Source organism: Gymnoscopelus microlampas (genome assembly GCF_963454915.1).
Source record: "Gymnoscopelus microlampas genome assembly, chromosome: 9".
NCBI lineage: Eukaryota > Metazoa > Chordata > Actinopteri > Myctophiformes > Myctophidae > Gymnoscopelus > Gymnoscopelus microlampas.
In genome coordinates, this window is record NC_139946.1 from 6,851,385 (window position 1) to 6,877,611 (window position 26,227).

At 39.6% G+C, this 26,227-nt stretch overlaps 2 protein-coding genes across 3 annotated transcripts; both read left to right on the forward strand.

Moving 5' to 3' along the window:
* esyt3 (extended synaptotagmin-like protein 3) lies at positions 1-16,065 on the forward strand. Its single transcript, XM_084067695.1, has 23 exons — positions 1-701; positions 2,429-2,470; positions 3,321-3,455; positions 3,958-4,034; positions 4,284-4,353; positions 4,602-4,691; positions 4,790-4,845; positions 5,965-6,085; positions 6,556-6,732; positions 7,819-7,901; positions 8,194-8,242; positions 8,345-8,434; positions 9,858-9,920; positions 10,029-10,088; positions 11,837-11,908; positions 12,280-12,366; positions 12,666-12,815; positions 13,666-14,042; positions 14,352-14,450; positions 14,665-14,796; positions 14,896-15,001; positions 15,276-15,325; positions 15,858-16,065. The coding sequence occupies exons 1-23, from the start codon at positions 249-251 to the stop codon at positions 15,895-15,897; spliced, it is 2,679 nt and encodes an 892-aa protein (XP_083923821.1). The 5' UTR covers positions 1-248; the 3' UTR covers positions 15,898-16,065.
* Positions 16,066-18,723: 2,658 nt separating this feature from the next.
* Positions 18,724-25,819, forward strand: LOC311052163 (uncharacterized protein). 2 transcript variants are annotated; one of them, XM_084066985.1, is made up of 5 exons: positions 18,724-18,863; positions 20,133-20,229; positions 21,542-21,631; positions 22,643-22,909; positions 23,178-25,819. In XM_084066985.1, exons 2-5 carry the CDS (start codon positions 20,160-20,162, stop codon positions 23,618-23,620), a joined length of 870 nt encoding a protein of 289 aa, XP_083923111.1. In that variant the 5' UTR covers positions 18,724-18,863; positions 20,133-20,159; the 3' UTR covers positions 23,621-25,819. The 2 variants fall into 2 exon arrangements, with proteins under 2 accessions (XP_083923111.1, XP_083923112.1); XM_084066986.1 differs by having other exon boundaries at positions 23,181-25,819.
* The last annotated feature ends 408 nt before the right edge of the window (positions 25,820-26,227 follow it).

The following is a 26,227-nucleotide window of genomic DNA, read 5'->3' on the forward strand; positions in this document are numbered from 1 at the left end:
CGGAAGTCTGACTGAAACTCAACAGATACAGTGACGACCATGGAAGCCAATGCATTGATTCTTAACTAGTTTGTAAACAAGAAGAAAAGAGATAATACAGCGATCGGTGTCCACGGAAGAAGATACATTTGTATCGAAGCGACTGTAAGCAGACTAGAGAGTAAACTTTTTTTCTTTATTTTTTTAAATATCGTTTTTTTTTATTGACAATCTTAACCAGAGAGTAAACAAAAACATCTCTCTCTGGAATGCGACGGCGCGACGCATCTTTAGCGGCGGAGCGCACTGGACCTCACCAGGGTTCTGACCCTGGTTCTTCTGACCCGCTGTCCTCCTCCTCCACCGGACAGATGCAGTCCGATCCAAGTGGTCCGGGACCGGCGGCGGATCAGGGACGGGGGCTGATCGGGGTGGGCTCTGCCATGATCCAGGGGAAGTTGACCCCGACCGCGGTCAACCAGATCCTCATGGAGGTCCTCCTGTACTTGGGGAACGCGGTGCTGGTGTTCTACCCCGTGTACCTGACGGGGTACCTGGGGCTCAGCGTGAGCTGGGTCCTGCTGTGCATGATGCTGATCACCTGGTGGAAGAAGAACCGCCAGTGGAAAGACCTGCGGATCGGAACGGCCATAGACTTCGTGGATAAGGAGACGCACGTCATCAGCAAGGAGTTGAGGAAGACGTTGAGTATGGCAACATGGGTATGTAGCAGTGGTGGACTCGCATGTTTGAATTGAGTAAAAGTATCGATACTGCAAGGTAGAAATACCCTGTTACAACTGTAAAAGTCCGGAATTGAAAATCTACTTGAGTAAAACAAGTTACAAAAGTATTGGTATCAAAATGTACTTAAAGTACAAAAGTAAAAGTACTCATTTTGCAGACTGTCCCATTTCACAAGTTTTCAAATAAAATGTATTAAAATTGTTTGAAAATAGCAGATCTACAAGCTCACATGCATCACATTGCAAGGCATTGTGAGCTTGCAGATCTGCTATTTTCAAATGGCCGAAATGTGGCTGAAGTGGTTACTGTGTTTTGTAATAACAATCAAAATCTACAAAGCAACTGGTAACTAAAGTGTTCAAATAATTGTAGTGGAGTAAAAGTACTGAAAATTGGAAATACTCCAGTAAAGTAAAAAATACCTCAAAAGTGTTTAAGTGCAGTACTTGAGTCTTGAGTAAATGTACTTAGTTACTTTACACCAGTCACCACTGTATTCAGACATCATCTGACTGTAGTTTCCCATATTGTATTGTCATCAGACTTAGGCTGATGCGTGCTAACTTTGTAGGTTTTTTATACACTCACACTTAAACCACACCTATAGCCTATTTTGTGATTCATATCATAAGAAGAGGGACTAGATTGTTCTGACCAGAAGCACATATGATTCACATAGTTGCATATTTGAGAGAGCATCTCTCTCCCTCCCCTCTCCTCCGATCACCTCTGCTGTGGCAGACTGGCAGTGTCTCCACTGTGTGTGTGTGTGTGTGTGTGAGAGAAAAAGAACGCAAATGCAAATTTTCAAAAAATGTCTTGTTGCCTATTTACATTTTTAGGCCTATGTCTTCTTGTAGTCTGGCAAAGCCAGATCTATTACATATTCTTGAAGCTAGTTATTACAAGTCTTTGCACAACTTTGAAATGTCATTACAATTTAGTTACAATTAAGAAATACCACTATTATTTACAAATGGCACATGGCTTCGAAAGGAAGGCATAAAAGTATTATTTTTAAGGAGAGCTGTGTTAGTTAATTTTAAGAGTAAAACTATGTACAGTAAACTGTAGCCTACACTTTTACTCTCCCTTTCCTCTAACATCCAAGCCACATTTCTATGCAAACACCAATTGCATAAAGAATATGCTACTTAGTTGCATCAGATGCTGCATATTGGAAAATGATAGGACAATTTGTGTTGCAGTCCACAGCTTTATAACTCCAGAGAAGCCTAGGTAAGCCCTGAATACTATTTGGCACACATACATATTTTTTTACCTTTAAAATTTCTGAAATTGATTTAATTCATTTCATTTGATACCATTTCGAAATACCCATCCTCCATTTCCATTCGTGGTGAATTATTTCACTACATAACCATTGCTTTATGATTTGATGTAATTTACCTAATTTGTGTCTTAAGTCACTTTAACTTTTGGATAATGGATGTTGATTAATGATCAAAAACAGCTATTATTTAAGGGACAAATCATGAATCTCACTTTATGGTAATTCATTTAAAACACATCTCACCATCATCATAATTATCACTATCATCACAATGAAGCATGTCACCGTGCTGTCAGCTGCTGGACAGTAGAAATCAGTACCTGGAAAAAGAAATCCCTCTTACATAGTATAGGTACAGTATGTACAGTATTTACAGTATTATGATCTATCTCTTCCTGTTTGCCACAGGTCCACTTTCCTGAAGTTGAGAAAGTCCAGTGGCTCAACAAGGTACGGTAAAACATTAAGCTGACCCACCTCATTCTATGCTCTTACAGTCATTGTATTCAGAATCATTTCCTGCCTTAATCATAATTCATAACCCACGTGTACAAGAGTTGAAAATGCAGGTTAGACTCACTTTCAATTTGTTTTATTTTTGTTGGAATAGAAGGATTAGCCAGGCTCAGTTGTTGAAAGGACGCTCAACCGCAGAGGAAACTCTAGTCCTACTATCCATTATATCTGTACTGTTTACACACAAATGCAAAATATTTATGGTACGCTCTACCATGAATGTTTGTATCTATTTAGCTGTAAGAAGTTTGGGATTTGTTATACAGAATAGTTAATTGACTGCCAATAATTTTAGAAAGGTCATATGAAAGTGTCTTCTTTTTTCCCGTGGCTTATGGCATACCTGACACAATTTACACTGAAACCCTCTATACTTATTAAACTTGACCGGGGTCGGCTCTGTACTTGGTCCGCTCTTTTGTCCCTCTACTAGACTTTTTAGTGTAGCGTCTACACCAAATCTAGATCTGATATTTTTGGTGATTGTTCCCCACCGAATACAGATGCTCGGTTTACGTGGTTAAAGTGTCCTTAAATGCCACACATATGATACTCACTGCAGATAAGAGAAAATGCTTAGTCTTAAGCCTGATTTACAGTATATTTAGTTGCGACAGTATTGCACACAATGTGAGCTTGTTGTAGATCGGCTATTTGCAGTGCACAACACAATGAGCAACTAAGTATATCTCAGCCATTACAATGACTGTATGACATGTTATAATAATAATGATAATAATGTATAATAAAGCATGACATGTTGTGTTTGATCCTGTGTTGCCAGGTGCTGGAGCAGGCTTGGCCCTTCTTTGGAATGTTTATGGAGAAGCTCCTTAAAGAGAAGATCCAGCCAGCCATCAGACTGTCTAGCCCTGCTCTTAAAACATTCACCTTCACCAAGGTTCACTTTGGACACATTGTGAGTTGGCATCTCAATGAGCTTTCTTGCGATATGCGTTTTTTCATGTCTGTACATCTAAATGTGTTTGTTTGTTTATGTATACCTAGCTGTCATGCTGCATTTTAGAGCCATTCAGGTCATTCATTTGTTTTACATTCCAACATCCACTCTAACAGGAAAAGAATCAGACAATGCTTGCCTTCTAACAAACTCCCACCTTGTGACTCACATGATCACTGTACAGTAGTAATGATGCACTTCAGTGACAAGGGATGGTGTGCCAAATTACACCATCAATTTTGTGACTCCATTTTGTATTTTTTTTAATGAAGTATGAAAGTTATGGAAGACACAGAGAAGGAGATAAACAGTAAAGGAAGTGCTGGTAGGATAAGGATTTGATCCCAGGTTAGCAGCATTGCATGTGGCTGAAGTGGTTTTGACCATGATGTCACCATCTCTATGCGAAACAACCAAGTCGTTTTTGTATCCTATTGATAAGATGTCTTCCTAATTTCAGCCTCTCAAAATAACTGGGATGCAAGTGTTCACTCATGAAGTGGATAGCCGTGAGGTGGTTCTGGACATGAATATATGGTGAGTCACACGCTAATGCATTAAAGGTAATGTCTGCCCCGTGGACACAATGTGTTGTAATGTAATTGTGGTCATCGGTTCATCACTTGATGTCATCTGTGTTAAATTCATCAATATTTTCAGGTCAAAATCAAATACAGTATTTATCTGTAGATTCTGCTTATGACTCCCCGACAATACTGTCACATTTTCACTGTTTGTACAGTCATATGTTTTATTTTCACAAATAATACTGTATTTTCTTTGCAGTTATGACGGTGATGTGGACATTGACACGTCAGTGAAGCCACCAATCACAGCTGGGGTCAAAGGTCTTCAGGTGGACGTCTTCATTTTCTGTCTATTAGCAGCTGAGTTGCTTTAGTTTATGGATATAATAAGCTACTGTTTCACTGTCATTAAGGATGTAAACGCTACTGTATTCTGTTAGTGCTGTACTCAAAATCTATATTAATATTTCCCCACTTTACTGTTTGTACAATTTAAAATAAGAGATAATGATGATGATAGTTGTGTTGTGATTTAAGAGGCATTGAGTCACAATATGAAACTTCTGAATGTTTCCAGTTTCACGGGATGCTGAGGGTCATCCTGGAGCCTCTCATTGGTGAAGCCCCAATAGTGGGAGGAGTCACGTTCTTTTTCATTCGTCGTCCAGTGAGTTTGCATGGATTGTATTCCTAATCATTCACTGTCTTTAAGAATGGTACTGTATTCATTTAGCTGAATTGAAAGGTGAATGAATGATTTTTCAGACCCTGCAGATCAACTGGACAGGCATGACCAACCTCCTAGACACGCCCGCTTTCAGGTTTGCTACCATTTAAACCATTATTATGTGTTAGTGTAAAGAATGTGAAGAATGTTGTGGACAAATAGCATGTGCTGTCTGCAAATTGTACCTTGGAAAAAATTGGTTAAAAATCTAATCATATGGATATGGAGATCCACATGGGAACGGCATGGCTCCAATGTGGATCTCAGGCTTCATGTGGCCAGCCTGTGATATCAGTAATCCACAGTCAGTTGTCCATGACATACAGTATCTATAACGTATAATTCCAAATTTGGGCAAGGTTTCAGGCCGATCAGAACCCCATTGACTTCAATTATAAAATTAAAACTAAATATTTATTTAAATATTTTTAAGTACATTTACTCAAGTACTGTATTTAAGTACAATGTCGAGGTACTTTTACTTTATTTAGAGGCAATAATTTGACATCTTTAGTTACTATTTACTTTGCATATTTGATTATTAATACAAAACTTCCTTTAACCACTTAAATTCTATTATTACTTAGGCTATTTGAAAATAGAAGAACCTGTGATGAGTTGCAAGCTTGTATATCTGTTATTTTCAAAAAAGTTTGACAAATGTAGATTCTCAGGCCTATGCGGCCTGAAAATGTAGTAGCGCTGATCAGAGCACTACATCACGCAAAGCTTGGCCAATCAAATCTGGATGTCACGTTTGTGACATTTTTATCGTGACATTTGTTGGCCAATCAAACCCAGATGTTAGGTTCCTGGCGCACGTCGGCCCACTCATCCAGCCACTATCTACTCACTGTCTACCCACAAGTATTAAATATAAGATTTTAGTACTTTTACTCGTACTGTAGTATATTTTGATGCCAATAATGTTTTACTTTTATTCAAGTAACATTTTCAATGCAGGGCTTTTACTTTTAAAAGAGTATTTCTATATTGTATAAGAATAAAACATTTGAGATGTGAGATTAGCTCTGGACGCACAGACAGACACACAGACCAACCCTCTTTTAGGGTTATGGAGGCGGCTAGACTCCTGCAGGGCCATGCCGTAAAAACACTGAAAAGCATGTTTTGCCTGTATTGGATCGTGTTGGCCCATGGTGTCTACTTTCTGCTATTAATGATCTTTTTGACCCAATCTGTCCCCTGCCAGTCAGCTCTCTGAGGGCACCATCATGGACATCATTGCATCTATGATGGTGCTGCCCAACCGCATGTGTATCCCCCTCATAGACCAGGTCAAAGTGGACTCCATGAGGTTCCCATTGCCTCGCGTAAGTAACACAACCCAACTGCTGCCTAAATTAAACTTCGGTTTTTAACAGCGACATTTTGTCTACATTGTCAAACTACTTTCTCACAGAACAATGTTCCTCTGAGGTATTCTGGAATGTTGAGACAAAAAGGAAAAATGCATATTTGTATCCTGTGTGTTGAACATGATGTCATTTCTGTTAGGACGGCTGTGCAATTTGTGTTTTGACTAAGCATACAAGAGATACAATTTGAACCATTCTGTTGGTACGCCGACAAAACACAGACATTTTGTGGCTGTGTTTTAACAAATACTTTGCCTGTATGAGATATCTTTGTTTTTGTTTTATGGGGTGCATGTTCATGTTTGATTAATGTACTGTACTTTGTTCAAGGTTCAAGGTTGTGCTTTATTGTTACAACTCGTGTACGGGTACATGAGAGTAAAACCTATTTTTGTTGGGCTTCCTTTGGTGCCTCTGTTCCCCAGGGAGTGGTGAGGGTCCATCTACTGGAGGCTAGAGACCTGGTGGCCAAGGATACATACATGATGGGCTTGGTAAAGGGAAAGTCTGATCCTTATGCAGTTGTCACATGTGGCGACAAAACGTTCAAAAGCAAGACAGTCAAAGAGAACCTGCACCCACAGTGGAATGAAGTGTACGAGGTATGTTGTCAAAGGAACAATCCTACTCTGATATTACTTAAGATTATAAATGGTCTTTTGGGATGGAAAAATATATACTTGCAGGTGAGGTGAAGCTGATGAGAATCAAGTTTTATTTGTTGAATCCAACAGTCTCAGAAACAAGCACGTTTTCTCTTTAAATGTCCTGTCCCCAAAGCCCAGGGGGGCCTGCACCCTGAGCTAACTCTCTGTGCTCCTCTCACCGTGCTGTCCCTCCAAGCTCTCTGAAAAGAAGTTTCCCTCATATATTTTCCTAGTGTCTTCTTTATACCCTTCTCTCCCAAGCCAGGCCCAGGGGTCCCATGACAAAGAAAACGATAAGGGTCACATGACATGACACAATAATACCCTCTCTTTGGTGGAGCAAGATTGGGTAGAGTAAATAATTGAGTCTGATTCAATCATTTACTGTTCTTTGGCAATTATCTTGATCAGCTGATTCAAAGACAGGCCTTCAGGGCAAGGTGTTTACTCACACCCTAAGTAGAAGGCTTACATGCAACCAGTCAGGCCTGTAAAGACATACCATAGACATAGGACAGCATAACACATGGCAGTATGAAAGGCTTAAAAGTAAATGAAATAAATAATACATATTAGTAATCTCATACTGCATATCTATCTATATCGCCTTTATCCAAAGCGCTTTACAAAGTGTTATCACACTTATTTGTTCACATTCACACACCCAGGAGAAATTAAGGGTTCAGTCAGCGTCTTGCTCAAGGACACTTTGACAAGAAGCCAGGGATTGAACCAGTAACCTTCTAGCTCCCAAACGTCCACTCTACCTCCTGAGCCATCGCCACTATGCTGTAATTCTAAACATCATTCATATCATCATCATTGTTTAGAGACACCCCTGCATGGCTTTACAATATGCAATCTGTCAAATTATTAAAATTCCCATATCCAACATTTTGTAGTTTGCAAATGCTGAGATATGTGAGGAACAGACGAGAATAAACAAAATGGATACACAAAGTGCTGATTCTGGACTCTGCTTGTTACACTATGTAAACAATCCTATCCACCGCCAACTGAATACTGTATGTATGTCTGTAGTTTGTGGTCCACGAGGCCCCAGGCCAGTTGCTGGAGATGGAGCTGTTTGACGAGGACACGGACAAAGATGACTTCCTTGGAAGGTAAGGAAAACCTCCTAATGTGTACATGGGTGCATCAACACCAAATTATATGCATAATTACAGTATTTTCGTTGCATGCATTGTGTCGAAATGTGTAGTGTAGTCTCATTAATAGATTTAACTGAAGACAGCTTGCAGTTTGAAATAAAATGAGCATAAGAAATCAGTTTAATGCACCTTTTTGTCAGTGACAACTTTCGTGAATCTATCTAATTTGTCATTATGTAGTAGAACCCCTCCTAATATTTTGTGATAACAGTTCACCTGTATTATGAATGGGCTTACTCAACAGGTATCACCTGGACCTTGGAGACGTGAAGCGAGACAAAGAAATAGACCAGGTGAATACGTTTGTTTAAAAAAAACAACGTAACTTTTAAAATAATGACCAGAACACTATTGGCTCTCTTTTTGTATATCATATATGGATATTCCTTCTGCAGTGGTACCCTCTGGAAGGGGTCCAGAATGGCGAGGTCCATCTGAAACTCCAGTGGCTCTCCCTGCAGACAGACCAAAGCCTGTTGAAGGAGGTAATGTAATTTTCCCTTGTGATTCTCTTATCAAACTTCACATTCACACCATTATGGCTTCTGTTAGGGGGGTCATCTGATCGTTAAGCATTTCACACTACAGGAGTCTATTTCTTGAAATCGGCTGTCATATACCGCTGTTTTCACACTATAGATTGATCTCCGACCAGGGATTACACACTGCAGGATAGTTCACTAGGATGCTATCCAGACCGATGTATGCATTTGTTTTCATTTTCAACCGACGTCTCACGAAAACGTGCACGGCTCCCGTGATACAGTATGTGCGAGACCGAGACAGGGCGCTATTGATTGTTGACATTAAATAATGAATTCTCTATTTCTCTGTATGTCTCTCTCTCTCTCTGAAACAAGTCAACCAACGTAAGTTGCCATTCAAACTGATTCTGGTTATAAGTCCCGTTCTCTGCTCTGAGGCAGGAAAGAGTTAGGGATCTAACCTTATTCCTAACCCTAACCTCATTCCAATTATGCCTAAACCTAACCTTATTCCTAACCCTAACCTCAGTAAAATTATGCCTAAACCTAACCTTAACCTCAGTAAAATTATGCCTAAACCTAACCTTATTCCTAACCCTAACCTAAGTAAAATTATGCCTAAACCTAACCTTATTCCTAAACTTAACCTCTCAGTAAAAGTAGCGTTTTGTCTGAGAAAATAAATTGTCCGCAAAAAGTAGCGTTGGACCGTGGAAAATCAATTGTCCGCAGCGAGATTCGAACCCGATGTCTACGGATTGGGAGTCTAATGATTAACGCAGCACGCCATTGCACCTGTGACGCCGCTTTGTCTATCTCGCGACTAGACTAGACAATTAACCCATTTTGGGCGGGAACCCCTATTTGTAACTATACCTTTCAGGACAGTATAGCAACATTTTTTATTTTTTTTTAATACATATTTGAAGTTTTTCAGAAAACTTGGTCAGGATTTAGAAGTTTAAAAAAAAATCGGCCTCAGGTCTAAATGGGTTAAGGCAGGGGTTTTCAACCGGTGGTCTGTGGTATTGCAGGTGGTTTTATACTTTTAATAACTTGGAGTTCTTACTGTATGGTGTGTGTGTGTGATATGAAATGTGAGCTTACCATAATCACAGTAATCCTTAATCATATTCCATCATATTCAAACAAAATCACTGTATTTTATTAGATATTATTGATATTATAGCTATTTTCTCCAGCTCCCTGCGGTGAATGAACCCCCCACCACTATTGTGTGGGATGGGTCTATGATGGACCCACCACGCACAATAGTGGTGGTCCCAGGTTGCTCTTAATCAGGATGGTGGTCCCTGGGTCAAAATCAGTTGAAAACCCCTGGGTTAAGGTATTGGTGTTGCTTTCACACACTTGACTGGATGTGCATATCATGTATATGCCTGTTTCCTAAACACTCTTCTAGACTACTGATGGCTTGGCCTGTGCTATGCTGGCAGTGTATCTGGACACTGCGTCAAACATTCCAGTAAGTGTGTTTTTCAAGACCTTATTGCTGTAAATAGAGACGTGTTAATGTCCATTACATTGACTGTTGTGTGATTACTGCTAATAATATGCTTTAATTTATGTCTAGAAAGATGACAGTGAGTTCTGCCACCACGATAAGCATGGGAAACATTCAAAAGAAACCAGGGTAAGATTTTGGTCTTCCAGTTTGTTATAAGTTGGGAAGGTTGCACACTCCCCCTCATGCACACACCAACACATGCATAAGAGGTGACATGTACAGCACAGGCTACCATAATCTAGTATTGGTGGGGACTAAGCTTTAGTTTAGCTTGCAGGGCCATACAGGTGTATGTAGTCTTGTCACATATTGGCGTGGCCATGTCTGACCCCAGAAGACTACTACTACTTCCATTCAGCAGATGTCGGTTCAGTGCTGCTCAGTTGAACGAGGTACTCAGTTTTAAGTCAAAATGTTCACACTACATTTGTGTCAAAGTTTGGACACAGTTAGCTATGGTTTGGTAAGATTGCATATGCAGTGTTCTGAACATATTTAAACATATTGAGTGTCTGTTGATCACAGAGAATATCAGATTCTCAAGAGAAAAATGTAACCTAATGCCTACTCTAAGTCCAAATCACTCTTTGGGTGCTTCAGCTGGTATTTCCTGTTTGTCTGGTGAATGCCTGTCATCAATTGTGGGTGTGTTGTTACTTCTGGTGTTTGTTGCTTTCCTTTAGCTGGTATTAATTCAGGGTTAGAGTTTCACAGCACATAGAAATATGCAGAAGATAAAGTTCAGAAAGCCCAAAAGACATCAAATTGTCTTTTGGGCAGTCAGCTGTTTATATATCGGGAACGTGGACAGTGACCACCATTCAAAGTAATAGGGCGACAGATAGAACATGGCAGCAGTGTCCATTGAGTTCAATGGAGAAGAATCCCACTTCCCCTCTTCATTCCCTCTGCTGGCCAATGGTTGCAAATGCAGTGACGAAATGTAAAGTGTAGGACAAAACACGTGGTAGTATTCCTCTCCTGATTCTGTGATCTTGAGGTCTAAACAGTATTTCCTCTTAATAATGCTAATGTTTGATTAAACTTGCAGAGATAAGTATGTCACTTGAGATTTATCGAGTACCAGACAAAAGCAATATGTGAATCTAAATCTTTACATACTCATAATATACTCTATGCACATACATTACACATGCAGAGAAGTGGTCACAGTTCTCAGTTTTAGTCCAAATATACAGTTCCAGCACACAAGACAGCCACACCCCACTGTAATTAGTTAGACGTATTATATATTACACCACCTACCAGTGTTTACACAGAGGACTATGTTTTTTTTTTTTATAAAGTCAAGTTAAAACAGTCAGTGTGCTCGCTGTGGATGCCGTGTGTAACATCCATCTCTTTATCCCCTTGCCAACCCTGACATGTGTTTTACATGTGCCCGCCGGGGGTTCTGGTGTGTGTTAGGAGTGGAATGCAGCCTCCATGCAAAATAAAAGGGAATTGCATTCCTGCAGGGGAATTGCATTCATGTAGGCAAACTCCCAACATTCCAGCATGTTGGGCGTTGGTGGTTTCTTGTGAAAGTACCTCAAAGCAAGGAGGCTGCATCATGACTCAGCAAATGGATGTTTTTGAATTATACTAATAATTTGGACCTTCGTCATTTTCGTAAGATGGGAAATCAAATGTAAATATTGTTGAACTGCTTTACATATTTGAATAGTACAGAAATGGTCATGGTACCAGGACATAGTGTAGCAATCTGAAATTCATCAGTGTTTTTATTCATTCATTACACTCATCAAGGTTTTCTGTGTCAAATTCTGACTACAGTTTTGATCCTGTGTAGAGAATTAGCCTTCTTTTTACAATGCAAATCAATCTAATCTAATTTTGGATTCCATTTTCAGCTCACAAGGAGGAAGGCTAATCCTAACTCATATGTGGAATTCTCCATCGCTGAACAAGTCCAAAAAAGCAAGGTACCCATCTCTAAAATGCAGTTGACAATTTAGCCATTTAGCCGATGCGCTTATCCAGAGTGACATACAGTACAAAGTGCAAGATCATCAAACCTAGCATTTGTCTAAATAAAATACTATACAATCTAAATAACAAGCTGAATGAATGAATAAATAAAGAGATATTTCCCTAGTTCTTAGGGAAAGCATTGAAGAATTAAGTGACATTTTAATGTATTTACTTATTGATCCCTATTATGAATTTAGTACTTTATTTTCGCAGATCTTCTCTGACACAATTGTTTTGGGATTTTATAGTCGTACTCTAATATGAATATATATATAGCTTGTTGGAGCGCAACCTTTTAATACACCATCTCTTCTCCTCACAGGTTGCATATGCATCTAAAGACCCAGTGTGGGAAGAGGGCTTCACTTTCTTTGTGCACAGCATGAAGAACGAACAGCTCACGGTTCAGGTCTGCTACTGACCCTGCATGCCTCATGAAATGTCTCTTCCAGATGAATTGTCAGACCCTGTGTGACCTACTTTCCCCCGAATGGGTCAAAAGTTTCTGCTTGCAATGTAGTCATCGGCAATATATGAAACCAAAATTGCCATAGGTCATGATGATGTCTAAGGAGGGATAGAAAAGAGAACATTCTTCCATTCATTCCCTTAATAATGAATCATTCTCTTCATGCATGCATACATACACTCACTATTTCAGTCAAGAGTTTCATTTTGTGCATCCTTTGCTGTTTGCTCTGGCCCCAGGTCAAAGAACACGAGAAGAAGACAGTGCTGGGAACTCTCAACTTGTCCCTCGACCGTCTCCTCAAAGCTTCGGACATGGTGCTGGATCAGCGCTTCATGCTAGAACGCTCTGGGACAAACAGTCAGATCAAGATGAAGGCCACTCTCAGGGTGAACACACTCGCATATAAATTATATACATTTCTATACTTTGTGTGTTGACAGACAAAATGACATACACAAACAAACCAAGCACATCATGGTTACAACATAAACATGTACCTCAGTTTGGGAGGTTCTGCTGGCCACCTGTTCTTATAGGGACACTCACAATTTTCAACATTACCCCTATATTTGTGATACGGTTAATGTTTCATTCACAGCCAGAACACTGAGCAGTCTTCTGTCTCTGAAATGCTGCCAAAGGTGTTCTAAAAGGTTATGTGAATGTGAAATCTTCAACTCTTTTTTTTAGCTGATACCCTCGGGGGCATTGTCCTTGTTCAGTGTTTATGGCAAAGTAGAAAATATATAGACAATATGGGCATGCAAGGCCAATGCCTGTCCACAAAATGAGAAATGCCGAAACATACAGGTGGATTTTATTCACGTAAATACTGTTGTTTCTTTCGGTTATGATCATTATCAATAATTAACTGAAATGCACTTCAAAGGGGTGATTGTGTCTTTTTAACCACTTGACCCTATTCTGTCCCTATTCTGAACATGTCATGCAAATATGCAGTGAAAATAGGTGAACATTCGGAAAACATGTCTCTCAACGCGACCCCTTGTGAGCTTGTAGATCAGCTATTTTCAGCAGAGAGATTTGTTGAGGGGGGCCAAGTATAGACCCTGACGGACCCCGATCAACGACATATATAGGGTTTAAGTGGTTAGGGGATTTATTGTGGAATACTGAAAATTAAGAGATTCATCGGTTCCCATTTTTCATATGACATTGGCACTACAAAATGTTTCTATGTCACTGACAGTAGCCATGTCCTCAATCCCAACCTAGATTCTAACCCTTGAGAGGCCGCCACCCAAAATCATCCTTGATCCTCCTCCACCGCCGAAGTCACAAGTGGTGGAGGCCCCCCCAGGTGCCAACACCTCCCCAACTCCTCCTCCCCTGTCTTCTCCCTCCGCTCCTCCTCCTTCCACCCTTGCTATTCCTGGCCAAGCCTCTCTGTCTCCATCTCCGATGGCTGATTCCACCAACGGCTTTCACGGCAACTATGTGTCCCGTCGCCATGACTCCTTCGTGGCCTCCAACGGGCATCGAACGGCTCCGGCCACGCCGCGCATGCGGCGGTACGACTCCCACAGCCTGCTGTCAGAGAACTCCATCGCCTCATCCCGTTTGGACCTATCGGAAGGACACCCCTATCCAGAGTGAGTATGCTGCTCGGTTAAATATGAGGCCTTTCAGACCTGCTTTGTACGATCTGAGAGGATTCCCATTCTCCTTTTTTTTTTTTAAATCTATGTGAGAGGATAGAGAGGGTCACAGTACTGGGGACACAGAGAAGAGAAGGTTCTTGATCTTAGGCTCATGGCTATGTATGTGTGTGCGTGCGTTTCCAATGTACATGTTTTATCGTTTGCCAACCTAACTTTATATGGTTGTCTACGGAATTGTCTGGTAACATTGGACACTGAAGTGTTATGAGTGAGAAAAATATATTGTTTTTCAAATTGAAGGGCCATCATGAACCATCAAGGGTCCTTTGGAGAGATCCAGTTGACTGTACGCTACGCTGTCCTGAGGAAGAAGCTCATCGTCTTGGTCAACTCCTGCAGGTAATCCGGAAACTACAGACTCGCATCCGTTGTGTATATTTTTCCACAATTTCACAATAGTACTGACTGGATGCTTTGGATATTTAACTTCTACACTGGCATAATACATCAGAACTTATAGGCATTCATAAAAATGTATATACTTAAACTGACGGAATACATTTAAGGCGGCGGCGTCCCTTCCATATAATTAGACCCAGTCTTGTTCCTACAGAAATCTGTTTCCCTGGAGTGAGAATGGCACAGATTCTTACGTCCGTCTCTACCTGCTCCCTGACCAGTCCTGGAGACACCGCTTGAAGACCCAGGTCAAGAGGAGGACAGTCAATCCAGTCTTCAATGAAAAGTAAGTCCATTACATGCGGCACACTATTTGTTCACGGGTCATTTTACCTTTTTAGCATTTCATTCCCGCATTTCTTTTCCCAAACGCCTTTTCCCACAGGTTTGAATTTGATCAGTCCCTTCAAGAAGCTGCCACCAGAAAGTTGGACGTGTCAGTGAAAAACAATAGGATGTTCCACACACGAGAGAGGAAGGAGATTGGCCAGGTACGCTGTGGTAACAGTTAAAGTTCTGTTGTGTGTTTTTTATGTTCATATTGGAGAATCAGTTGCAGAATCCTGTGCTTTAGACCTAGAAATGTTTACTATTTATTGGCATGTTGGAAAATAATGTAAACAATCTACTATTGCACTCTTCATGAGACCAAAAAGTAAATACAATGCCTATTCCCCCTGGGGAGCATGCTTTTTCTTCTTATTTTATTCTTTATTTGCTTCACACGTTTTTCAATTTCAGTAGCAAATTTCCTTCTATCCACAGGTACTGATAGATCTTTCCCAGCTGGATCTGGAGAAAGGCTTCACACAATGGTAAAGAGACTCTTCTAATTTCCCCAGAATATTTAAAGATTTAGCAAGAATATCTAAGTCTGTGAATGTAGCTCCTGGTATTGGAGCTCTGCTAGAGAGTAATATAGCATGACTTGATGGGCAAGATGACAGATCTCCATTCTTCAATCGGTTTCTGTTTTCAAATACTGTAATTGTCCAAGTTTGCTGGCATTCATCTTCTCTACACTGTACAACTCTACTGTTGTAAACTTAGACAACTGTAGCGTCTACAGTATATGGTAAGCCCTACCCATCTGGAACTCCATGGAGGTTTTCAGGATCTTAAAATGAGATCCTAAGAAACCTTTGTCAATACAACAATGAATCAAAAATAGAAAATGGAGGGGGCAGAAACTTGTGTTACGTTGTTTAACTACTTATGCCCCGTTTAAATAAAAAAGAAAATTCGTTTTTGAAGGATTTAATCTATAATGACATGTCCAAAATAGGGACACCAGGGTTAAAGTGATTAAGGCTGACAATATCAATATCACCTCTTTCTCTTCTGAAGGTATGAGCTCACACTGCCGGACCTGAAGAAGTCAAACTAGAGGAAGGAGCGACAGCCTTTCTGCTCTCAGCAGTATAAAGGATTTGTTGCTTCCCAGTCTCAACGGAGCAAAATTTAAGCCAATGGGTTTATTTGTCCAAAAGCAACACTAATTGACTGACCACTGAACAAATACACTGGTGGAAGTGGGAGTCTTTTTTGTTGAGCTTCACTTGTCAACGGGTCATTAGACAAAGTGCACATTGTCTTAATTGTCACTAGAGCTTATTTTGCTTATTCTGAATAAGGTGTTTTGCACAACCAAACAGAATGCTTGTGCGTTCTGAGTAATGAATGAAATGAATGAAAATGTTTTTTATGCTTTTAAACACATCCACTGTCCTCACTTCTGCACTGTAAAAAAAAGTCCAATCAAGGTTAAATTAACACAGGATTCTACTGTCTACCACAGTGCCAATGCCTTCAGAGGGAATTTGACAATACCCCATATTGCTATTGCTAATCATAGAAAAACGAATGGGCTCTTTGCAACAAAAAAAAAGAAAGAAAAAAATGTCTGTTACAGTCTGACATAGTCTTATTTATTATTTTTAAAGATTGGTTTGGGATTATTTTGTCCCCGCCAGGCCGGACACTATGTTTTTGCTCCCGTCCATCTGTCCTCCGTCCATCTGGGGGGGGGGGGGGGGGCTACTCGATACAATTATCTTTCTGAACTTGGGTTTTCCTTACTAGTTTGTACATAAATAGTCATACTTATTTGGCGGTCAAGTGTTTTTCTGCTGAAACAGTTGGATTTAAAGTGCCTTGCTCAGGGTGCTTGTTTATGGAGAAATGGGTTTGGGAAGCCATCAAAGTCATCAATTCTTAGACCACTTGGAATAAGAATTGGAACTTTCTGATCTCAAGCCCAGTCACTAGTCATTTACTGGTGTTTGCATAATGACTTTTGTTGTATCAGACATTTTGTTAACTACAATCATGCTCAATCACAGATTGTTACATTCTTATGTCTGTATGGCATATGCTTCCCCCTCTGTAAATCTTTGTTAAATAGGCAAGTATTGTATTTTTTTTTGTCCTTCTGGCGATTGCTAAAAAGGCATTTTGTTAAAGGTACATGTTTAATTTGGTCTCTTTGAATATTGATACACATGGAGAAAAAAAAGATTTTGCTATAACACATGTTCTTGTATCTGTGTTGTAAAAATATGTTCAGTAAACCTTTATGTTGGCAAAATAAACTTGTCCAACTTCACCTTCAACTTATTGTCATTTATTGCGTTGGTGAAATTATTTTCCGCACCAAGCTTCAACAAACTGTAGTTTACCAAAACCATATCCAATAATAAAAGAAACATGTTTAAATCAACTGGCTTACAGGTGTTATGTGGGGAGGCTGCAACAATATTGTTCTTTTGGTGCCACCCCTATGATGTCTTAACATTACTATATTTAGGATGGTTGGAAGAATTTTTGTTTGGCACAATTCAGAATGAACTTTAGTGTCACATGTTCACATCACATGATTACAGATGTTAAGGACAATTACAATTATACAACATCTGAAGTTACAGGAAGAGTTCAAATAGAGAAAGAATATAGAAAAAAGGAACACGGAGCAAGTAAAAACTAAACTAAACAGGAAGGAACAAGTATATGCATCTTCAGACGTATACATTTATTAATATACCAATGGAGCCAGGTCTGCAGAGAGGACTGATAGAATAGGATTGTGGGTCTGATGTTATAACTACTTGTGGCCCTACATCTTGGAACACAATAATATGAAATCTCATGATTAGTTAAGACCATTTTAGGTCAGCCTGACCCAATGCAATTCATCCATTACATTCAATACATCTTAAGAACCCTTTTCCTGTTTCCCAGAACATTCTGGTACAATAACCAAACTCTGAACTGTCTGGAACATGCGTTTCATCATTCTCTTCTCCATGCATGCAATGATTCATATAAACAATATTTCTGCTACAAAATAACTTGTGATGTTCTTACTGTACCCTATTTACAAATACTATGTATCATGTAACATGGTATTTGGTGTATGTTGTATCCTGCATTTCTATGAGACGTGATCAGACCAGATTATTCTTCACGATTATTCTATACTATATTACTTTCCTGATTCATCCAAAAATATATTTTATATATATTTTAAAAATATATATCAATGAATTAATCAATTACTTTAGCCTTATTTTATACTATGCTGCGCAACAGTGTCGCACAAGACTAGTGAAATTAGCTGATCTACAAGCTCAAAATGCATCGTGACACGTTGTGAGCTTGTAGATCGGCTCTTTTCACTGTTCTTTAAGCTCTGGAAGTTCTTTTTTGTGCAAATAATGACATCCCCAAAATAGCTTGATAAATGTATTAAATTATTGATTTGATTATCAATTTGTTTTTAATAACACATTAAATGTATTAGTTGGATGAACTGCTTTACTCCTGGATGGATGTTCTCTTGTCTACAGCAGTGGTTCTCAAAGTGGATTCCAGGGACTCTGTGGGTTCCTTTAGGAGGGTCTAAATTGACCCATACAAGTCTGTAACTCTGACAGTATACAAATGGAACCAAATACAAATGGAACCAAATGGACCCTAACGGGTCCATTTGGTTCCATTTGTATACTGTCAGAGTTAAGGGGAGACCTTGAAATTTAAAAGTTTGAGAAACACTTGTCTACAGGTCTGGAAGGTCACATAGTACTGTTACTGTATGTAAACAATGGACAGTACCCGAGACCAACAGTAGGGGGCAGCAATACGCCAACTTGCGTCTAGACAAAGTGGTCGTCAGAAGAAGAACATACCCACAATGCAGTAGTGAAAACAACATGGTGGTGTGTTGACTGACTGTTGTTCACGCGTTAAAATACCATAGATTTATGTAAAAGTAAAATACAAAGAAAAGTAAAACGTGTCGTTTCTAAACCGTGTTGTCGTTAATGTTTGTTAGCAGCTCAACCACTGAAACAGCAGGTAAAGATCAACTCATTCATGTTGGGTTTCTTTTGTGTTTATTGACTCAATATGGAATATACATCTAATTGCTGTTACTTGCTAGATTATAATTCATGTGATTGTTGTGACTATTATCAATGTAATGGTTAATCTCCACATAAGCAATGAGGTGCAAACGTCGCTTGTACATGAGTAGCCTTGAATGAAGACGGTCATAATGATATGTCTTGGAGTTATTTCAAAATAGTCTTTGCACTTTCGCACTTGGGGTACGTACGTTACGTACGTCTACTTAAACGTTCAGGTTTCAAAAATAAAGTGCTTACCTCATGGCCACGGATGTTACAATTATGTTCGGGCCTCAGAAGTACCCTTATCTTCTTTATTGTTCAATAAAAAGCATTTTAATCCGATCTGTGTCATATCTCCTCCATATGCTTTGAACTGCGTGACCCTATTGGTTGAGAGGTGTATTGCACTCTGATACATTATAACTATGAAACAAATGGCCACCGATCAGGATTAAAATGCTTTTTATTGAACAATATGGCAGACACGGGTACGTTTGAGGGCCCGTACATACTCATAACATCTGTGGCCATGGGGTAAGCACTTTATATTTGAAAGCTTAACCTTTTAAGTAGATGTACGGACCCCAAGTGTGAAAGTGCAAAGACTATTTTGAACCTACTCCAGACTGTCAGATAATATATGACAGTCTTGTATCAAGGCTACAATACATGAGTAGGATCTTTACTCTGTTCACCGTAATGTTAATGTGATTGTCAAGTGAAGATTTTGTCTAAAAACATTTGTCATGCTGTCAGTGTTGCCAGATTTGCAGATTTGAGGTTGCCCGACCGGGCAAGTTTTTATTTTTGAAATAAAAAATAAAAAGTTTACAAAAAAACATTGCTAAGCTTAGCTGGCATATGTCCTGTTCTGACAGCATTTGTTGTTTTTAAAAAACCTAGACAGAGCATTCAAAAGACAGCTTGGTATCAGTATGGATGGTAAAAGACTATCTATGGTCATATTTAATGCCTACTACTTTCACCTTATTCACTTTACACCATTATTTGCATCGTTGGAATCACTTTTGATACATTTCCATTTCCATTTGTGTAATCTTAAGTTTAGCGTGATGTCTTCTACAATACTGTATATAAACTGTATATACCATTATCCTTGCACCCAACGTTCATAATATGTTGTTTGACTTCAGTAACTGAAGACTACTGTGTCCAGTCATTAATGTCCTTTTTCAATTCCTTAATTTCTTACCAGTGTGTGGAGTCCAGACTGCAGGTGAAGATGAACTCTCCAGACTCAGCCAGGGACATTTCTATTAAACAGGAGGAACCTGAAGACCACCCACACCTCAGTAAGTTTCATGTGCTCTCTCTTTCATATTTGCTGTTATGTTTTAGAGCTGTTACAACAGACTTGACACTTTGGCACTTGACTTTGGGCTTCAGGGAGTGGTGAAAGTACACATATGTAAATTAGGCTAACAAAACACAAGACAAAACTAGAATGTCATTGTGAAATGGAATGCAGCACAATATTTTCATTTATTCATTTTTGTCTCTGCCAGGCCGAAGGCATGGCCGAGACTATATTTTCCACCCTGCCCGTCCGTCCGTCTGTGAACAGCTAATCTCCGGCACCGTTGCCTTGATCACAGAGAAACCTGATGCCAGAGCAGAACCTCTTTCCCAAATGGTTCACATAGGCCTGTTATTGCGCCACCAGGAGGCAGATCTTTGCGAAACATTTTTTTTTGACAGTACTCCAAACATCACGCAAATCAGTACACAGTATTTCTATAGTCATGGGTCTTTCAGATTTCTCATATTCCATCCTGATTGGCTTCCAAAATTTGCAGGACTGCTCCGTTTTGAACAAGATGCCTCAAATCATTTTAACACTATAACAGGCCTATTTGTGTTTTAACCTGTATCCGCACCGATCTGTGTAAAACTTTGTATGCTCACTCCCTAGACGCCAAGTAAAAACCTTTTTAACCTTTTTAATTTTGCCCTATTATAGCACCACCAGGAGGCTGATCTTTGCTAAATTACAAAATTACCGGTACTCCTACAAATTTTGTCCCAACATCATGCAGATCGGTACGCATTATCTCTATAGTCAAGTGATCAAGACGAATCCGTCCATATTCCATCCTCATTGGCAAATTCCGAACATTGCTGGTCCACAATAACATACCTGAACTGGCAGAGACCTTTTTCTAGTTGAAATATTTGTTTTAAGTGTTGGACACATTGTCCTCAGTACTGATGTAGTAATTATAACGTACTACTTTGTTTGCACGCTATGTTTTCTAAACCATTGCTACAACTCTGACACATCAAAGGTCCATATTACTGTCCTATAGTAATCATTCTTGGTGATGAGGTGGGCGTATAAGGATGCTTGGCTACAGAAACGCTAAAAACAGATGGGCTACTTTCAACTTATTATCTTTACTTTAAATCATTATTATTATTCATCACTAATATACTGGATAAACCTCATAATCTTTGCACCCGAGATTCATACAGTATGTTGGAGAGTTGATCTTAGGCCATATTGCCTTTACATTCTGCAAATATTAATGCTATTTTTGACACCACTGGGTGTCCAGTTATTAAAGTCCTTATTCAATTTTGTTTAATTTCCTTGTTTGATTTCAGAGTCCAGACTGCAGGTGAAGATGAACTCTCCAGACTCAGCCAGGGACATTTCTATTAAACAGGAGGAACCTGAAGACCAGCCACACCTCAGTAAGTTTCATGTGCTCTCTCTTTCTTTTTCTTTTTTTTCTCTTCTTTTTTTCTGTTCTGTTGTAGGGCTGCCACAATGTCTTATTTTCACTATACGATAATCATAGCTCATAAATCATCTTGACAATGCTAATATCCCAATATGTATAGCCATCATAACAATACCTGTAAAGAAAAATTATAATATCTTTAACATCCAAAAGCACATCCTTTTATGTGTGGATCAATGGGAAAAAAAAGAGAGAGAAAAAAGGCAGCATAATAACTTTAGAGCTTTGGCAGGCTTTTTCTCTGCTTCTTGATTTAAGGTTCAACCACGTGAACTCGAGCATCCCTTTTCAGGGTGGAACAATAGAGGGTTATCTCACTAAGTATAGAGGTATAGAAGTCATTCTATCAGATGTGAAAAATACTTCTTTGGCCTACTGGCATTGTGCAGACTTTTGGCGCTGATCGGTACATTGGTTTGTCAAGTTCGCCCCGAACAAACAGACACACAGACAAACAGATTCAAAGACTCACAGAACCATTTCTATATTTTAAACTATGACCCAACTTCATGGGTGGAGAAGTTTCTGTTTCATGATGTCATGCAGGTAAAGGCATGAGCTGTGATTGGTCTACTTTTGAGGGGAAATGCATACAGTACATACATATTAAGGTACAGGTGAACCCTGTTCTATACGGCAGAGCTGACGTGTGAAGTTTTATGGTTTAATATTGTTTAATAATTTAATGATTCAAGTTTGCAGCAACAACATTCACTTGTTTGGTAAAATAACTAATATGTAAATTCAAATTACATTTCAAATTATTTATTTTGCTAAAACCTAAAACATGATGTTCTGAATTTCCGTTTGCAGAAATACCTGTAGTAACCTGTAGTTAGTAAATGTTTGGTCAATAAAATTAGCTGATGGCTCAATTTGTACAGGGAACATGGACGATAGAAAAATATATGTACATTTTAGGAATCCAGTATTCACTATCATGTTATTTTTCTGCTCCTAGACATCATGCACATGGTTGTGTGTAAAGAGGAGGTAAAGAGGAGCCCCAGTCTGCTCCAGGAGGAGCCAGAGCCTCCACACATTAAAGAGGAAAAGGAGGAGATACTTCAAAGACCAGAGGAGCCTGATGGGTCAATGTTGACATTAATAGCAGTGAAAAGTGATGATGATGAAGACATCTCTTCACACTGCTCTGAAGTTGATGCTGAGCTTGATTCTGACACTGAAGTCACTGAAGACAGTGATGATTGGGAGGAGACCAGTGGAGGTCAGTCAGTGTTAAACACAGGGACAGGAATTACATGTGTGGGAAAACTGGGAGTTGGTATGACGACTAAATTGGGGAATAAAAGATGAAAAAAATATTAAATCAGAAATATTAACAAGGAAGCCGTAGTGCTCCTAAATAATTGACTTGTTTGATGATGGAAGCTATTTGTACTCACCATTTCTTTTTCTTTTTTTAACCTGCCTCTCCCCTCCCCCCCTCTCTCTCTCTCTCTCTCTCTCTCTCTCTCTCACTCACTCACTCTCAGAAGTGAGGTCCCAGTCTTCGCAGACTCCAATCACCAGCTCTACAACCAGCCAGAAACAAGGAGATGCTGATCAACCAAGATCTTCTAGTCATCAACAATTTACCAAGGCTGTAACTCAACCAGAAGAACTAAAGGCTTACATAGACTTCCTGAACAACAGAGATGGAGAAAAACCTTTCCACTGTAAACATTGTGACAAGAGTTTCTGTCGGCCAGCTTACTTGAAGAAGCACCAGCTTTGCCACGCTGAAGAAAAACCTTTCCGCTGTAAATGTTGTGCCAAGAGTTTCAGTCGGTCAGATTACCTGAAGATACACCAGCGTATCCACACTGGAGAAAAACCTTTCCAATGTAAACGTTGTGACAAGAGTTTCTATATCTCAGGTCACCTGAAGAAGCACCAGATTAGCCATGATAAATTCGTGCTCTGGAAAGCACTTTGAGCTGCATTTCATATCATGAAAGGTGCTATACAAATTTATTTTTACAAGTTTATTATTATTATTATTATTATTATTATTACTCTCCGCCAGGAGAGTATTGTTATCACTGCGTTTTCACTTTCTAAACATGACACACCGATTGGTCAAGCCTCACGTGACACGTGAAATACTGTGATCTGATTGGCTAGTGACGCCACCGGGCCTATATATACATGGCATCACTCTGACAGTGTCTCCGCCACTGTCAGAGTGAGGTAAGACGGGAACCATGAAATGGTTGCATGGCTGATACATAATTGGCAGATAGGACAGATAGGACATTTATATAGACAGGAGGGATATGACATAGGACACTTATACAGACAGGAGGGATAGGACACTCACACAGACAGAACGGAAGAGGACACTTACCCAGACAGGTTGGATAGGACACTTACATATACAAGAGGGATAGCGACCTATAAATACATGTGTCACTGTGATAAGCCAGATTCCAATACCGAAAATCCGGCCACTAGCTCACTCCCAGACCTTCGAACCGGAAGTAGTCAAGTAGTCGCGGTCCAATTGTTCCTATCTGTCTTATTGGACAGATAGGACAGATAGGACACTTATATAGACAGGAGGGATAGGACAGGAGAGATAGGACACTTACACAGAATGAACGGAAGAGGACACTTACCCAGACAGGATGGATAGGACACTTACATATACAAGAGGGATAGCGACCTTCGCGACCTTCGAACCAACACAAGTCTTCTGGCGGAGAGTTGTGCTCCGAGGAGCACTTTTTCTAGTTATAATTATTATTACTGAAAACATTGTGAACAGAGTTACAGTCAGTCAGGAGACCTGAAGAGATACCAGAGTATCTATCTACACTGGATAAACTCCTTTCACAATGTTAACCGTGTGACAAGAGTTTCAGTCAGTTAAGTGCTCTGAAAAGAGTGCATTCACACCAAGGATGATTTTTACGGTCCTCTATAAATTAGCTCAATGATCAAATTAAACAGCTGTATGTTGGCAGGGAGTTGCATAGACAAACAAACATATAGCGATTTATATTGCTCTTGTCAACAGAGGCCCCCCCCCTCCCCGTCGAAATTCGGCGATAAAAAAACGGCGAAAGTTGCTGTTTTCAAGATGTTTTGGCCATTATCTCTGGAACGGAAGGTCCAATCTGCTCTTGTTCAAAGCTTGTTGGATGCGTAACTTTGAGGACATTAAGTACGCAATGACACATTTTCGGGTTATTTGGGTTTTCTAGGGGAGGCGAGATCTTAGTTGGGCAGGCGACCACCTGTCCTGCCTCTACAGTGGGTAGGCCACTGGTCTGCTAAATGCCTGAATTGTCTTTTGGAGACATTTCCGAGCTCTTTCTCTTCCTTGACGAGTCCTTGACGTCACACCATTGAAAGTAATTGCTGAAAACCTCCCAAGATGGCACCACCTGTCCATTGAACTCCATTGAATGGTTCCTCAATCTATATAGATGACCATGTTAACCATATCAATTGTATAAGGTAGAACTGTTTTTCTAGAATCTTAGTTTTAATCATTTGATTTAATGTAATTTTGCTGTATTCTATTACATGCCCAATTGATGGGGTATTATTTGAATTATTTTAGGTATTAAATCAGTTAACTGAGGGAAAACTACTTTGCATGCATTTTTTATTCATTTTGCCAGTAATTATTACACTATTGGCGACTCATGACCATAACCTATTTGATTCAGTGTCAAAACATATTTAATTATATTACATACTATATTTAATAGTTTTATGGTTTTCAAAAAAATGACACAAACAAATATTTTATGGTCATCGTTCACCAGGAGTGTGGATGGCTTGGTTCCAGCCAGACTTAAAATAATGAATATAAATATTTGTATTTGTGAAAAATGAATGGGCTTTCGATTTGTGGCACCACAAAATGGCCGTCACTGCTATGCCCAAACTCAGAACTGTCTGGAAGCTGTTCTTTTGAAAACAATGTGTCCTGTGTATTATGTAAACCAGCATTTGTGCTGTACCCTAACTGACACCTTCAGGAGGCTGCAATTCCAAACTGGCCCCCCCACTAACACCCTCCCTCCCCGAACTTTCTTTCTTTTTTCCTTTTCATACCAGTAACCTGTAAGCTGATTGTATGACGTTCTTTAAGTAGTGTGTGTATCTGTCTGTCCCATATGTCATCATGATTTGTGTGCGTGGGGACTGGGGACCTCATTTTTTTTCTTTATGAGTTATCCAGTTTAGTAAACCTTGTATTGTGAATTGTACTTCCTTTTGTAGCGCAAGTCATTTTAAACCGTGGGACTGACTGATGCATGTGTCCGTTTCTTTTCTTCTTAAAAGAGACACCGCTTTGTTTTTTATTATACACAGGACAGCTACCTCCCCAAACTGCTTAAATGGAACAGTTTGAGTTTACAGAAATGATACGTTTAAAGAAAGCAGTGCGGCTTATGGCGCAATGTCTGCCCAAAGGAATCTGACTGGACTGGAGGTGGTGTGAGGTAGCCATGGATCACCGTCATGGATACACTTCAACCTAGTGTTTGCATTTTCTCGCTTTTTGCCCCGTACATCTACATAAACG

Bases quoted from the DNA above. Each gene is read 5' to 3' on its own strand.
- esyt3 (XM_084067695.1), top strand. From the start codon at position 249: ATGCGACGGCGCGACGCATCTTTAGCGGCGGAGCGCACTGGACCTCAC. The intron at 4,846-5,964 runs GTTTGCTACCAT...GTCCCCTGCCAG, and splicing joins CTAGACACGCCCGCTTTCAG to TCAGCTCTCTGAGGGCACCA. The intron at 14,451-14,664 runs GTAATCCGGAAA...TTGTTCCTACAG, and splicing joins GTCTTGGTCAACTCCTGCAG to AAATCTGTTTCCCTGGAGTG.
- LOC311052163 (XM_084066985.1), top strand. From the start codon at position 20,160: ATGAACTCTCCAGACTCAGCCAGGGACATTTCTATTAAACAGGAGGAA. The intron at 21,632-22,642 runs GTAAGTTTCATG...TTCTGCTCCTAG, and splicing joins TGAAGACCAGCCACACCTCA to ACATCATGCACATGGTTGTG. The intron at 22,910-23,177 runs GTCAGTCAGTGT...ACTCACTCTCAG, and splicing joins TTGGGAGGAGACCAGTGGAG to AAGTGAGGTCCCAGTCTTCG.